The sequence below is a fragment of the Anabas testudineus genome, chromosome 2, assembly GCF_900324465.2.
Source record: "Anabas testudineus chromosome 2, fAnaTes1.2, whole genome shotgun sequence".
NCBI classification, from domain to species: Eukaryota; Metazoa; Chordata; class Actinopteri; order Anabantiformes; family Anabantidae; genus Anabas; species Anabas testudineus.
The window spans coordinates 20,555,224-20,570,836 of NC_046611.1; the positions used below are offsets into that span (position 1 = coordinate 20,555,224).

A 15,613-nucleotide genomic window follows, 5' to 3' on the forward strand; every position below is an offset into this window, starting at 1 on the left:
TTCTTGTTTCATGCAAAGTCTGGCCGAGTAAAATAATTAACAAGTACAGTTTAACCTACTGAAAAAGAAAGGTTTGTAATTTACCGTGTGGCTTCAAATATATTTACTTTCAAAATTTATTTTGTTTATTTTAAAGGACAACATGTGACACATTTGCCCCTCGATCTTTGCTGAGAGATATGAAATTCAGCTGTGGCCTCAAAGCAATATTGTGTTCATTCGGGAGGAGGAAAGGCAATTTAGATGTGCCCAATTTGAATGAGGCCTCATTCATGGTAGCACAAAATTCGAGCGATGGGAAACAGCAGGGAGGACTGGTAATAAACAAATGTAGGCCCGCACATACAGTAAAGGTTGAGTAAGGAGAGAAAAAGCCCCTTTGGATCCATCCATCCATGTCAATATTCCCTCTCTATATCCTTGCTCTCTCTCTAGTGATTAATGGAGTCAGCAGTGGGATTCTATGCTAACAAGCCCCTTGTTGTTTGCTGCAGGCACGTTCTGGGCTGTGCTTGGCAGTCTAAAAACAAGACACAACGCAAGTAGGAGGAAACTCCCAGGAGATGAGCATGTAGAGGGGGGGTCCTGCCTGTACCACGTTAGCTCGCTACATTTCGCCAAGTTGTGGCTGGCATGTGACGCCGCTATCTATTACCTGTGATGATGAATCACACAGCCGCTCTCACCTGTGAGGAGTCGTTGGAGACGGCCGAGCGCTCGCTGGCGCTGAGCCCTGTAGCGGGGATGCCAGGTACGGGCCTCTGGGTGGCAAAGGCCGGCGTTGGATGAATGAGGGGGGGACTGTGGCCAAATGCAGAGCCCACAATGCCTGGTTGACGGCCAATCAGCTGCTGGTGCACATGCAAAGCTACTGGTGTTGGAGGGTAGGCGAAGCTCAATGCAGGGCTGGAGGGAGCAGAAGGAGAGAAAGGCAGACTAGTTATAATCACAAAAGTACAACTTCAATAAAAAAAAAAATCAGCTGCGAAGGCAGCAAGGCAAAAAGAGGGAAATAAGAGTGAATAAATGGATTGTTCTGGATAGCTCCTCATCCCTGAGGACAATCTGACAGGAGATGGTGTGGTAATGCTGGAACCACGGGGCTGCCGGCAAAATCCCTGCCAATGAATGTTCAGCTTGTTAACACACAGTGAATTATCATCTGTGTAAGGCAGTATGTCATTCTTCCAGTGGGCAAATGATACAGATGATAAACAATCTGGAGTACGTCGCACAGACTTGTAAATAAAGCAGAAAGATGCTCTGCAACAGAGTTGTTCCAGAGTTGGCAACTTTCTTTTTTTTATATATATATATCATAAAACATCCAAGAAGCCACGCAACCTCCTCTGGGTCGTGTATAACCACAGGTGAACCACGAGATAAACACAGATCCGTGTGGCTCGACATCAGCGGCTTCCATTCATCCTGAGCTCTGACGCTTCGCTCTCACTGCGACCCATATGTCTGCTGACCTTATTACCAGCCCACTGGAAATCAATGGGCCGAGACACATTTGGGGGCCCATCTGCTTGTCATATCACTCATCAGTCTGTTGGCTCTGGCTATTTTGGCCCTGTCACCAGGACAGTGCCTGAGCGCGCGACGTGATTGATCAGGCTCTTCTTACAGATCGCTGATCAATGGCTGCGGGTGGGGCGATGGATCTTTCCTTTTCCCTTCTCTCTTCTCTTCTTTTGCTTCCCTTTGATCGCCTCCGGTACCGGGGCGTGATGTATGTGATGTTTCCATGAGGTGTACCGAATGACTGACACAAGCCGCCGGGGAGGCAGGCTGACTGGCTGGCTGGGAGATCGTCACCCACATGGGGGTGTGACACGGACAACACACACACATACGCTTATTCAAAACACCACACACTTCTTTTACCCTTTTCTGGCAGACACGTTACATAATGTTATGTGATATTATGTTGGCATCCTGAGGGAGACACAGGCTTTTCCATCACAAACGTGCTTTGTTAAAAAATACCAATCGATAATATTAGAAAACAATTTACACCATCGCTCCCCACAGGGAGATCTTGCTGTTTGATGTAATATTGGCACATAGGAATCCCTGAATGATCACCGCTGCGAAAAAACGCGGTCAATCAAAGCTCCAACATCATCTTCAAAATACGGCATGCTACCTGATGGCCCCAGCAGAGAGGTGACCGTAGGAGCCGCTGGTGGAGGAGCTGGAGCGCGAGTTGTTGAGCATGGTGACGAGGGAGTTGGGCGAGTTGCGGATCATGGTCTGCAGGTCAAAGCTGTGCTCAGAGAGGGGCGAGATGGGCAGGGGCCGCTTCCTGCTGGGCCGTGATGGCAGCCGCGGGCTCGGGAAACGAGTGCCTGCAGAAGGAGGAAATAAGAGGAGACATTTAGAGCAAGGTACACGACTGGCTATCGAGGAGCAGCAGTAAAAGTGAAAGGTGAAAAAGTAAAGCTAGAAACGAACCTTTATCTGCTCCCTCACTCCCTGCTATCAGGAACAAACATCAGCTACGTTCCTATGAGTGAGCTCCCAGTTAAAAAACTTAGGATTTTTCTGTTTGACTTCAACCAAACTCTAACCTAATCTAACCCTAACAGATGACATTTTTGTCAATCATCAGACAAAAGGCTTATCTGAATGAGTGTTCAGCTGTCACTTGATGCACTGCTTGCATTTCATCCATGAGAAAACATGCCTTTTATGTTGGAGAAATGCTCTGACTGTGTATGGTAATATTTAATCAAGTCCAATTTGACTCGTTATTCAAATGCAATCAGTGTTGACTGGAAATACGAAAAGGGGGTTTGAAAAGGTAAAAGGCAGAAACAGCACAACCATTCTCTCTGCACATACAATGAGCCACGGGTAGAGATTAAAACATGACTTTTGTTGTCTTTTCACACGGAGATGTCACAAACAAGACAAGGAAAAACAGAGGAAGACGGAAGGAGGGGAAAAAAGCGCTGAGGGGATGTCGTGCTTTGTGCATGAACTGACACAATGACTTTGTGACTCAAGACTTGGAAATAAAACATTTTGAGTTATTTTATAAAGGCAAACAAAACCAGCTTACGCAGCCCCGGTAACCCCCCTCCATATTTACATCCCCCACAATCCATCCATCTCCCAAACGTAAATGCGCCATCTCTCGTTTGACACATCCAACGATTACAGAACGCTCCATTCACATGGTAATCAGAGAGTGTGGATGTGGATGTGTGTGTGTGTGTGTGTGTGTGTGTGTGTGTGTGTGTGTGGATGCCTCTGTGGTGTTCTGGCATACGCAGGCCTGAGGTTCAACTACAGCGTGAAGCTGTAAGGAGAACATTAGTCGGGTAGAGGACATGTACATGTGCAACTCCCTGAGCGCACACAACTGTTAAATACAGTGTCATTAGTTGCGTGACATTGTTTGACATGTTTGATTTATCACCATTTCCCTCAGTTTAAATTATACATTTAATCCTACTTTAAAAAATCATCCTTTATTCTACTGGTTTAGGCAAATCCAACTTTCTAGGTGTAGGTGCTGACACACCTGACACTTTCAAAGCCAAATTCACATGAGTGTGAGGGACAGCCTCCACTTGAGGTGAATTAGGAGAGGGAGGGACTGCTGAAGAGCAGGGCCAACGTCCCACCACTGCAAAGTCTCATGGGAGTGGTGTTTATTAATGCACAGCCCAAATGATAAATCGGCCAACCGGGGAGACAGAGAGAGGAGCGTCCTGGCTCATAGCAGGACTGTCCCTCTAATTTCCTCTTGATTTATGGATGCGATGGTTGGTTACGCACTGCGTCATTAATTCTAACGGCCAGGGAGGATTCAGACAGGCCGGACTGATGGCGTTGGAAATAAAAGCTGGTTCCAAACTGTGGTTGAACCCTCGCTGACACACATAGGGGCCACCTGAGAAGGACACTATCACAGGGGAGGGCCAGAGTGTCAATACGAGAGTGCCAGCCCAGGAAAGTTACGTTAGGACACAGGCACCACAAACAGCAAGAGAAACAATGAGTCTGCACGTCAGTAAAGATGTGTCTTTATTGACGTATTTATTGAGTATTTCTTAAGATTTGTGTCCTTGTGTTAATTTTCAAAATGAAGACTGTGCCCCTGTTTTCTTTAACAGACACAAATATTTGCTATTTAGCAAAATTACAGCTCATTATTAACTGCAATTAAATGGCTGGTTTAAGGATTAACCTCGTTCAAAATGTTACCAAAAGGAAACCTCTTAATGAAAAGACACAGCTGTAATAAGAAAAAGAGCAAGGACATTTAAAATGAGCTAATACACACCACAAATACAGACTTTAGTGTGGTGATCTATGAGAGCTATGGTACTAATTAGGCAGTGTGAATGTAGACAATAGCCCATTAAAGCACAAACAGGCAGGACAGGACCATTGTTTCATTAGCACAGCTCTCTCTGAAGATAATTACACTGATGTGAAATAGACTAAAATAGCAGCAGTAACATGGTAGCCCAGATTATCAGCAAAAGCCTCTTGATAGACTCTGCTCTTTGTATGTTTTTTTTTTTCCTTCTTCTTCTTAAAATCCAAACACTTTAAAGTGTTAATTTTTCAGGCGTTGGAACACACATTGTTGCAACATGATGAGTTATTAGCAGCAATGATCACAGGCGATTTTTAAGTGAGGAGCACCACATCTCCACTTAGATTTGGCCCTAATTGTTATGTTTCAGTCTATTAATCTTAAAATGTGACACAGAAGAAAGGATTTCTGCAGTGATGAATGGTGGGACATTCCAATTCCCACTTAATAGCAATTAATTTTCTGATACCCGCACAAGTTTGGCTAGTTTTAATTAGTTTGTTCTGAGGAATAGAAGGAACTTCACCCCGGATTTCCATGAAAGCGGCGTCTGCCTGACTAAATACATTCTCATCAAAGGGAATGGGGTGAGCCTGTCTGACCTTTCTAAGATTTAGTGTGCGTTTAATTTCCTATTTACACTTTAAAATAACTCATTAGCATAAGTCCTCGGCACACAGTCCTGAATCCAACACATTAAGACAATGGCTCATTTAAATCATGTCAAAGTAAAGTTGCAGGTTCCTCCTCGGCGTGGTTTGATCTATATATAGTAGGTGAATTGTAAAAGTGCATTTTAAGGGTTGAATTCCCACAGGGACCACCCATGTTATAATGTGCAGGTATGCACACATAATGCTTCAAGGTTCGGAAACCAGTAGGAGAGAATGTGGTAGGTGTCTTTTAGTTAAAACGTCACAACTTTTGTATAAAAGGGCCTGATGCAAAATATCAGGCGTGTGTGGTAACAAGTTCTCCGGTTATAAACATTCACTTTTCTATATCCTTTCAGCACTGTACTCAGCGTGGCTGACTGTCCCTGTGTGTCCATGTGTGAGTTCATTGCAGACTTACTGTCCATTGCCTGCAGGTATTCCATGTGCAGGGCACTGGCGCTGCTGGCACCGGCTGTGGATGCCACAGTGGGGAGTAGGTCAGTTGCGTACGGGCTACGGTGGCCGGCCAGTAGAGCCATCTGGTGATAGTACTCAGCTGTGGTCAGACCTGTGTGAGGGGCTGGAGGAAGAGGGCAAAGAGTCAGCAAAGAGGAAACAAGGTAACCAAAAAGTGAAGTTGACAGATGAGGAAACAAAGGGCATGCACAGCAAAAAAAAAAAAAAAAAAAAAAAAAGGGAAGCAGTTAAAAATATAAGAAGGTGAAAGAAAACTGTAGAACAAACAGGAAAAATTATTAGGTAGTGATAAAAACATGACAGGGAGAGCACCTGCAGTGCATTACAAACCTACATTCATTTACATTAGATGATAATCAGCTCAGCAGAACGGTAATGAGCACATTAGCAACACCATCAAGTTAAGCAAAACAGCTGCACAGGGAGCATCACCTGAAGAGGAGAGGCTCACTGGGGATTACCGAATGCTTGCTCAGAGATTATAGTGAGTGTGCATTAGTGTTTGATTGATGCATTTATGCCAAGCACAGGATAACTGATTGTCTTACAATAGGATCCTTAAACAGCCTTTCTCTTCTTCTTACTGTTCCTTGATCGCTTGGAGTGAGTGCACATATGCACACACATACTGTATATATATATATATATATATACAGTATGTGTGTGCGTGTGTGGTAAGAGAATGTGGGCTGACACATCTTTTGCCAGAGATGGTGCTTGAGCGTTGTACACATCAGGGCTGCAGTCGGCAGATATGCAACCTGCTCCTCGACTCTCCTCCTTTAGACTCCATAAGAAAACAAAAGGCCTAAATCTGCCCCGATATATCTGCATGCATAAAGATACAACAAACGATTCTGCCTCCACTTCACTCTCCCCCTTTCTCAAAATGCCTCTCTATTCCAAGTCATTCCCTTAGTTATAAGAATGCTGTAAGTCCTTGAACTGTAGCCTAAAAATAAACATCTGGCGGTGGGCTTCCTTATGCAAATATTCTAAGAAAGAGCAAAGCAAAAGACTAACACTGTGGTTATGGATGCAAATATGGAATTGGTTCAGACCCACAGAGTGCTGCAGCTCTTTTTTTTTTTTTTAACTCCAATTGAAGCAATAAAGAGGAACTAAATAAACACTGTATGAGGAGATTTCCTCTTAAGGCTGGCCTGTACGCCTGCAATATGCATCCATGACTGGTTGAATGCATGTAAGAAAAAATTCTAAATTAATTCGATCTGGGTATTATGTCTACAGTGGAAGGGGGGAGTTTCTTAATTGTCTCCGCTGTTCCGCCTTAGCTTTGCTTTTGCACTCAATCATAATATGGCCCATTCAGTATCCTTGCACAGAAAAGGGCTTTGTGGAATTTCTAAATCAGAAATGCTGGCATCCAAGTGTGATCCTGGGGGCAAAAAGGGGGAGTGGGTGAAGGCTGTCAGCGTGGCACCCGATGTGGAGAAGGCAGAGACATGCCTTAGGACTTGGTGAGCCACCGGGTGCACCTTGAGCACAACAATAGGATCAGGGTGCAAGCCAACCTTTGACTGAACTCCATCTCACATGAAAAAAAAGAAGAAATGTTGTAAGAATGGAGCAAAAACGTAAAGAAAAAGAAAACAAAAGCTGAAAGTAAATGTGTGGCAGCAAGAGGGTGGCACTAAATCCCACCCACTTTAAATCTCCATTAGATTCTGTTAATTAATTCATCATTATTCAAATGTACTTTTTAGCAGGAGAAATCTTTGCATATTGAAGAAGGAGGCTCCCTGTAAGCGCTGTGATATACTAACAACACAAAAGCGGATGGGTTAATTAATCGTCGCATTGATTAAAGAAGTAATTAGATGCCTCATTCACAATTCCCAGCATTACAGACTGAAAAGGGATCGTGTGGTAGGTTGGAGAAACTATTCTGAGTTAAAGCAAGCCAGGAATGGTGCACATTTTGTTGTGCTAATGGAGCATTGGAGAATAGAGAGTTTTAGCCCGAGTGCTTTACTTCCTGTTTGCAAAGAGTGCAGGGCAGGAGTTGAGTGAAGCTGCAAGCAGAGACTCTTGGTCTTCACTCAGACGGCTTTTAACAGACCTGGATGAGATGAAGTTGAGTGTGCCGGTGTAGAAGAAATGTCCTTTCTAGCTGCTATTTCAGAATTACACTTGGAGACGAGCTGGGGAGCTAAAGTGGGGCTCTGCTGCTGAAGTGGTTGATGGGTGGGGACATGAGGGCCATAATAGGTCATCAGGCCATTTCAAGACCTTTAAGGTTAACGTAGAGTTCTGGTGAATTAGCTCTTTGATCAGACTATTTCTATAACATGCAGCAGTTTTATCTCTGTTTTGCTGTGTAATTATCCTCTACTGTTAAAAATACAGAAGATACTAAATACCTGCTTCTTCACTGTTGATTCATGTGTAGATTCTACTGGTGATTCACTGATTAATCATTGGTGCTAAAAAGAATGATTCAATAAAATAAGTATGTCCAAAGATATAATATGTCTCAATTTACAAAGATGCAAAACTCAAAAAAGGATCAAAGCTTCACATTTAAGAATCTAGTAGCTGTGTTTTCTTTTTTGGTTTGACATTTTTGCTTTATTTGTAATTTGTATTGTATTAAAAATAAAAATGTAATCTCCTTAAACTTGTCCATTTTGTACAATGTTTCTAATACTGGTCATTTGTGTTTTTATAGGATTTTGCTGTGTCCTGTGTCCACTTTTATTGATTTTCCAGTCCGAATCCACACGAGATCTAAGGAAACAAATGCTCCCTGTAGGACACCTCAACAACCCCCCCCCCCCCCCCCCCCCCCCCCCACCTCCACTACAAACCCTGAACTTGAATCGGACCCTCCCTCGTGTGCGCCGTGTAACTGTACGTGACCCTGCCGCTCATTGATGCTTCCTCCAGAGGTCTTTGACATGACTCACAGATCAAAAGGATTAGCCTCCCTCCAACCTGCACCCCCACCCACACGGATCGCAGCACACTCATAATACTCCCATCTACCCGCTCCCTCACTCAGATAACATCTCACCAACCCGTGGGTCTTAATAGAGATGGATCTAGTTGCCTCTCACCTGACCCTTTCTGATCTCAAACAGGAATTAAACTGATACAGAAAATCAAGATTGCTCCTAGTAGCAATCGAACCTCCATAATCAATTCCAGCATTTATTTTTAAGGGTCCTTTGAGGCTTTTTCACTCACTTCTGTTTCACGGGGGCTGCGTGCAGATGTGTGCATGTGTGTGCTGGGTGTATGTCTGTGCTGTGAATGTGTGTATATGCATCATGGTTTGCGTGACAGTGTATGTTTCACTTTATTCACCATCTGCAGGGCTGAGGCCCCGGGTGGCTGACAGAACAGAGATGGAGGGGCTGCTGTGGAGTGAGCGGATGTAGTCCATGTATGGATTGATGTAGGGGTGCGGAGGGTGAAATGGCGACTCTGCCCCCACAGAGGGGTTCCGCTGGGGCGAGATCCGGATGAGGGAGAAGTCGGAGAACGCTGGACTGCCTGCCAGCGCAGGAGGCCTGCAGAGACACACAAAAAAACATACATGAATACATACGTATTTTAGATCAGTTAAAAACTCAAATGATAAAAATCATAGACAAGAAAATTCCTGTGAACACGACACTGATAATCCACAGTATTGTTAATCACATCTTTTTATTCCACTGAACTCTTCTGTCACCAATTCTGTGAACACAAATTATAAAGATTTGAGTTGCCTGAACCGATGAACATCCTGACTTTACCACCATGGGTGGACTGGCAGTGGCCAGGCCAGACAAACGGACTGTGACACTATCTCTCCCAGTCCGTCTGCGAGGCAGAGAGGAGAGCACTGCATTCCAACTGCTCCCTACGCAGACATTTCCTCAGATCAAAGGCAGCTTTCACCACTGTGTCTTAATCAGAGGGAAACGTTAGACCAAGCTCACCACTGGCCAGCTCCAGACAAGCAATGCTACACCACTCTACTCAGATAACTTCAAACTTGGCTTTGAGCTGAAACCGTGTACAGAATTGCACATGACAGATACAAAAGTTGTACAAAATCCATCAACCAAGTCTCACGCAAGATGTCTTTTTCTTTAAATAGAAAATATGAGTTTTATCAGGCCACTCTCTTTATCAAAAACCTTTACTATGAATTGTCTCTGTGGTACGAGATGTGAAGTAAAAGTTGAGAACAATCAGGAAAAAGTTTTTAGGATGAACTAATTTGTCTCCCTTCTTATAATTGGCTAGGAGGGCTAGGAAACTTCATAATGATGGCCTTCACCACAAAGGCCTTCCCCTGAGGATCTGGAGAAATCCACATATCAGCCAGACATTAACAGGCTAAGAGATTAGACTGAATTAGCCCCTCTACTTCTCTGTGGCTCCCCAGTGGACCAGTCTACTGTGACAAAAGACCCCAGGAGAAGGAGAGGATGAGCGCAGGAGGAAGGGGAGAAAAGTGGGTGTTTAAAAGGGAGGTGAGTTGAGAAAGGGTGGGGAAAAAAAGGGAGAAAGGGCAAGAAAGAGTGAGAGACCTGGCCCAGAATTTGTCTCACAGTGACCTTGAGCAAGGCCAGGGGAGCGGAACAACCCAATTACGACCTCCGCCCCGTCCCCTGATCCCTACCGGCCTCTCTGTCCCTCCACTTCACAGCTCTCCTAATGAAAGAGCTCAGGCCAGGGCCAATAATGAGCACTGAGGAGCGGAAACAACACACACACACACACACACACAACTAGAGCCACACAGCACAGACATACATGTACACCGGCAGAATACAGGCTTTCTGTAATTAGCTCAAAGGGGCCATGGTGCGGCTTTCACTGTGTTCAAGTGTGTGACAACATGTCTCAGCGATGATGAAGCAGGTATGTGTGTGCGTGTGTGTTTGTATGGCTATCATTTAGAGGACCACTTTAACAAAGTGAGGACACTTTAGCTGCTCCTCACAATGAGAAGGGTGTTCTCATAAATTAAAAATTCCAACGGAGTAGATTATCATGGCCTACGCGACAGTAAGGGGCTCGGGAACGCATGTTTCCACACGTCTGCTGTCAGAAAATCCATGAGAAATTGTTTACTTCCTCCATGCCTCGCAGGCCACACTGAGGGCAACTGTGCACTTTCAAACAAGCGTGCATGTGCGTGCGCGAAAGAGCGCTTTCATCTGAAACAAGTCATGTGCCCACATGCCGCCATAACACGCATGATGTCACACATCACAATAGAGATGTCGCCATGTACACACGTACAGGCTGATGCACATGTGCAACAGAGGGAAACACACAAAAAGCAACCGGCTCATATTCTGCAGCTGATATTTATCACTCTTCGGCAAGTGTAACACACTTAAAATCCACACATTTCCAAACTTACAATGCGCCATTCTTCTGTGTGCATGAAATGGCAGTATATGGCATTTTTAGAGGAGAGGTAGGAGAGTTTCATGACTTCTTTTCCTCATCTGGCCCGCCTTCTACTTGTTTGAGGAGAGCCAGACACCCACTCTGGCTGCCATGACACTGATTAACCCTGTCATGTGTTGGCTGCATCTCCCTCTGCTAACCCTGGCTAAATGCCTCTGCTTTGCCTTGTTTTCTCAATTAACTTAGTGAATAAGAACAAAGGCATACTGGCAAACTGGGAGCACTGGAAAAGGAGGCAGGCAGAAAACAAAAGACAAGAGAGCACACATGGAGATTGGAAGGAAGATGGTGGCACAGAGAAAAAGGAGACTTCAGCCTGTTGAAAGGCAAAGAAAGGAAGCAAAACTCTGAAGAGAAGGAGAAGAGAGAGGAAAAAGGAGTATGAACAGTAGTCAGGATGAGGGGGGGGGGAAGATATGGACCATGAATTGGGAGGGAAGGGCGGACAGAGAAGAGTTAGGGGAGAGGGGGAGTAGAAAAGAAGAGGTCTCAAGGGGTGCGGAGCCAGGTGTGCGGGGATTTGAGGATGACAGCCGAGAGATGGATGCTTCGGGGGAGTGCGGTGTATCGTAGTGCATGTGAGAGAAAAAGCAAAAGACTGTCCGACCGTCTGTGTTCAGCCGCTCTCTACAGGGTCGTGATCGTCCTCACATCTGCCAGCGTGCGTTAATCAACATTACTAAAGAAAGCAATCTGACAGCGTGCGGCGTGTGCGCAGGAATGTTCACTGTGTGTGTAAGGGAGGTGTTTGCCTGAGAACTGGTGTCTTAGTTACACCTGATTTAAGATTTCCATCAAAGCTGAACCGCGGAGTTTGCAGATTTTTTCTTGCTAGGGAGAAAACGTTTTCCGGCGCTCCTCTACATCCTTTACTGGGTTTTGAATTCCTATTAACCATAGAAGACGCCGTCCTGCAAACAGGGCACGAGGAAAGCCTGAGCTCCTGACATATGGAAGCCATTTCCTTTCACGTGGCCTTGCTTAAATCAGCTAGTGCCTCTTTAAGACATCGCATGTTTACACGGGGCGGTCTGTGGATTTTAAACTGTCGTCTTATTTCACCGGATGAATGTAGGCCTGCCAAGTGTAAATATGCCCCCAAAAGTTTTTGAGGTTTCATGGAGGGTTTGTGTGTTCATGTAAACACTCCCTGAATCTTTGTTTGGAACAAGGTTATATCAACACTAATAATTTTTATTTTAAAGCTGCAGGAGAAACACACAGTTGCGGCGAAGGTTGATGACTTCATTCAAGACAGAAGGTATCATTGTGGTGCAGCAGTGAGACCTGGTGGTATTGACACAGCTAAAACAGGAGCTGTGCTTTGCAAAATACTTTCAGCTCAAGCGTAAAATTGTTGCGTATGAAATGAAAATGGCATGATGTGTATTTTACCAAAGGTTAGAGGAAACAAAAAGGTCCAATTCAAATAATCCAAAAACTCTGAATGAAAAAAAGACAAGTGGAAAAAAGAGTCAAGTTTATCCTCTTTGGTAAAGTCACACAAGTTTAAAACAAATGTGAAATGTGGAGAATGCAGGGATAATTATGGGATTCACAAACCTTCTGATGTGTGTAATGTGGAAATGGAGAATTATTTTGAGTTCAGCTCATCTAATATAAGAAAGTGTAGCTTATAAGTCTTCCATGGTCCTCACCTGCTGCATTTAGGGGATGAAATGGTACCCAATGGATGGTAAGGTGAGAAAGGCCTCACCCATCCTTCTTGGACGCTGCCTATTGTTTGATTGTGGTAAATGCTAAACATTATCCACCGCTATCTCCAAATGATATTATATATTGTATACATGTAAAAACAACAAGTGTGCAGGTCAAACCCATGCAGGCCCGGCTCTCTTGACACCTCTTGTCTGTGGCCACAAGGGGCTGAGAGTGGTGGGAACTGGGGTTTAGCCTGAAACTGGGATGAGCCAGGTGTCAGGTCCTCGCCTGACCAAAGCTGACAGCATCACACGCCCACTTCCCCTCAACCTCACCTCACCCTCACCACCTCACAGAAACCTGTGCCCCCCCACCCCCCCCACCATCCCCAACCTCAAACCCACCCAGCCGCAGCACAAGGCTGCCACTGCTCTGAAAGCCTAAACCAGAGAGGAGGAAGAGAGAGGCTCCTGACAGCGGAAACAGAAGCACTTTAAAGCTCCAAACTCTTTCACCAAGATCAAAGAGCCACAGGAACAGAGCCAGCTGAGACCCAAGGAGAGAGGAAAGGGAGATGAGACAAGGAGAGAGAAGACAGAGGCAGACACAAACAGAGGAAGGTGGATCTATTCTGGGTTCTTAATGATTCAATGGGAAAATCTTCATTACCTTTCTGCCGCTGAAACACATTCCAATGACTTCATTTTCCACATTAGTAATGACAATTACAGAGCAGCTTAAACTGGACTTCAGTTTTGTATTTAGATCATGTACGTCAAACCACTGGTCTCTGGTTAGCAAATAATAAACCAGCATGTCTGCGTTAAGGTAGTTCCATTTAAAAATACATATTTTTCCACACTAAATCAACATCTCATACCCACAAAGGGGAGCTTTTCCAAAACGATACATCTGATGCAGATGGTGAATAAAGATTTAGAAAGATTTTGGCACATGATTGTCGTGTCATGTATTTTTCAGTAACATGACTGACACATGTCAGTTTGCCAACGATGTTAAGAAGCCAACTTTCTTTAGCCTTCGCCTCGCTCTTTGATTGTTTTTCTCAATAGGTTATCACACAACACAGGGGTTGTCACTAACATATTTGTCTGTTTCATACTTGATTTGAAGGGTCTCAACGATAACAACCCACAATTACTGTTAGCAGGTGACATGTACGGCTACTTGACTGTGTCTTATGTTTCATACGTTTATGAGTTTGCTCAGTTGTGAGGGGGCTGTAAGCTTCTCCTTTCTTTCTTAATGAGCTCTTTTTAGAGCTGTCATCCACGTAGCCTGACAGACAGCTTAACAGGATTTATAGTATTTGATATTCTTCAGTGATGGACTTCACTCTAGGATAGCACTGAAACGCTGGACAGCTGTGTTGCACATGTGGTCCAGTCATATCATGCTTTTAATTTTACTCTTCACATTACTGTGTTTACATTCTTTCGCTGTGTGAAACAACCAACAGCGGAAGAGACTATCGGACTTGGCTGTATATACATCCTGTGTGATGGAGACGTAGAAACGTGGTCTGACTTAACAGAGAAAGACTTCACAAACAGTGCACTGATTCATTTTTAAACTAAAAAGTCTTATGTCTTATGTCTGACCATCACGTTTGGTGGAGGTGCAGCATAGCTTCATATCTGCAGCTACTATACACAGTGTCATAACGTCCTGCCAGTTTACTATAGCCAACAGATACAGTGAGAATGAACTTTGTTAAATGTGACACGTCCTTTAGTCGGTTCTGTGACAGTTTGAAATCTGTATTTCCTCCTATCCACTGTTTTTCGTCTGGCTGGGCAGAGCAGGCCTGGCATGGCGAGGTTGCCAGGCTTTCAGGGTAACTATGTCCCCCCGGAGCTGCGAGGTCTCTGCGTGACCCTCTGACATCAAAGGGCTGGGTGGGTTCATGGGGTGAAGAAGGCTTTCTTTTCATGGTCACATCAAGCAGGATTCCCTCTCTGTGGGATACCTCTGGAGGCGTGCCAGACATTCCCATACATCACATAGTCACTTCACACACACACACACACACTGACACACACTCGCTGTCCAGTTGAATACTCAACTCTCTCCTTCAGTCTCCTTTCAGAGTGCATTTTAGTGACACTCTCATTGTCTATGTATGAGCAGCGAGAAGAGCAGAGACACGCACTTGTCCAGCCAGAAGACTGTACGGTGCATCCCTGTGGGCACGTATCGCTAACCCACACTACTGTAGTGATAACATATGTTTATCAGCAGGAGTGAGTGAGTGTGACAAGCTCCACTCCTAACAAAAACCAGTCCAGGTGTCAGAGGATCTGCTTGTGTGAACTAAAAAAAAAAGAGGTCACGAGGTATGTAACACATAAAAAATGCTTGTTGTTCCAGAGCAAGGCTCCTCGTCACTCCTTCCACTCTCACGAAGAGGGAGGATTACGCCTTATCGAAAAAGGCAAGAATCACATCTTTAAATCACTTGCAATGGTTCCAAATTATGCCCGAGCACAATCATCATTTCGAGAAGTTTATGTTTGGCTTTGCCATGCAGCAGGGGCTTTATTCACAGGCTGTTTCCAAAACCATTTTTCCACACTGCAATTAAATGTAATTTCAGCGATCGAGATAAGAATGTCTACCAAAACGAATCAACAGAGCATATGCAAGGCAAGAAAATGAAAACATGAAAGTGAAATTACACAAAATGAGCCTGCCTTTTTTTTTTTTTTCAAGCAATTTCAAGGGCGCTGAAATCAGGGAACAAACACGAGACCAGAAAGAGACTTTTTTTGTTCTTTTCTTTTTTTGTTTATCGTCTCCTATGCTTGGTTTTTCCCTTTTTACAAACAGAACAGTTGCTTTGCATGAAACGTTCAACCTTCATCTCTGCTCGCTGCAAATTACGCACATGATTGCCACTTTCTTTCCCAAACAAGCACAGGTGGAACTGGAGCTGCTCTCAGTCAGTGTTTTGAGTTCTTCTAGCATGCCCCGGGCTAAAGAGGAGACAGGAGAGGACTCCTGGGTGTTGATGTGTTAA

General features: G+C 44.5%; 1 protein-coding gene across 1 annotated transcript in view; it reads right to left on the minus strand.

Annotated features, from left to right (window-relative positions):
• gli3 (GLI family zinc finger 3) overlaps positions 1–15,613 on the minus strand; it is an 83,991-nt gene that overhangs the window by 14,255 nt on the left and 54,123 nt on the right. Inside the window, exons 5-8 of the mRNA XM_026362756.1 lie at positions 8,803–9,008; positions 5,414–5,575; positions 2,153–2,354; positions 687–906 (exon numbers count right to left, since the gene is read on the minus strand). Of these exons, the coding sequence (XP_026218541.1) occupies positions 687–906; positions 2,153–2,354; positions 5,414–5,575; positions 8,803–9,008 (790 nt within the window). The remainder of the gene's footprint in view (positions 1–686; positions 907–2,152; positions 2,355–5,413; positions 5,576–8,802; positions 9,009–15,613) is intronic.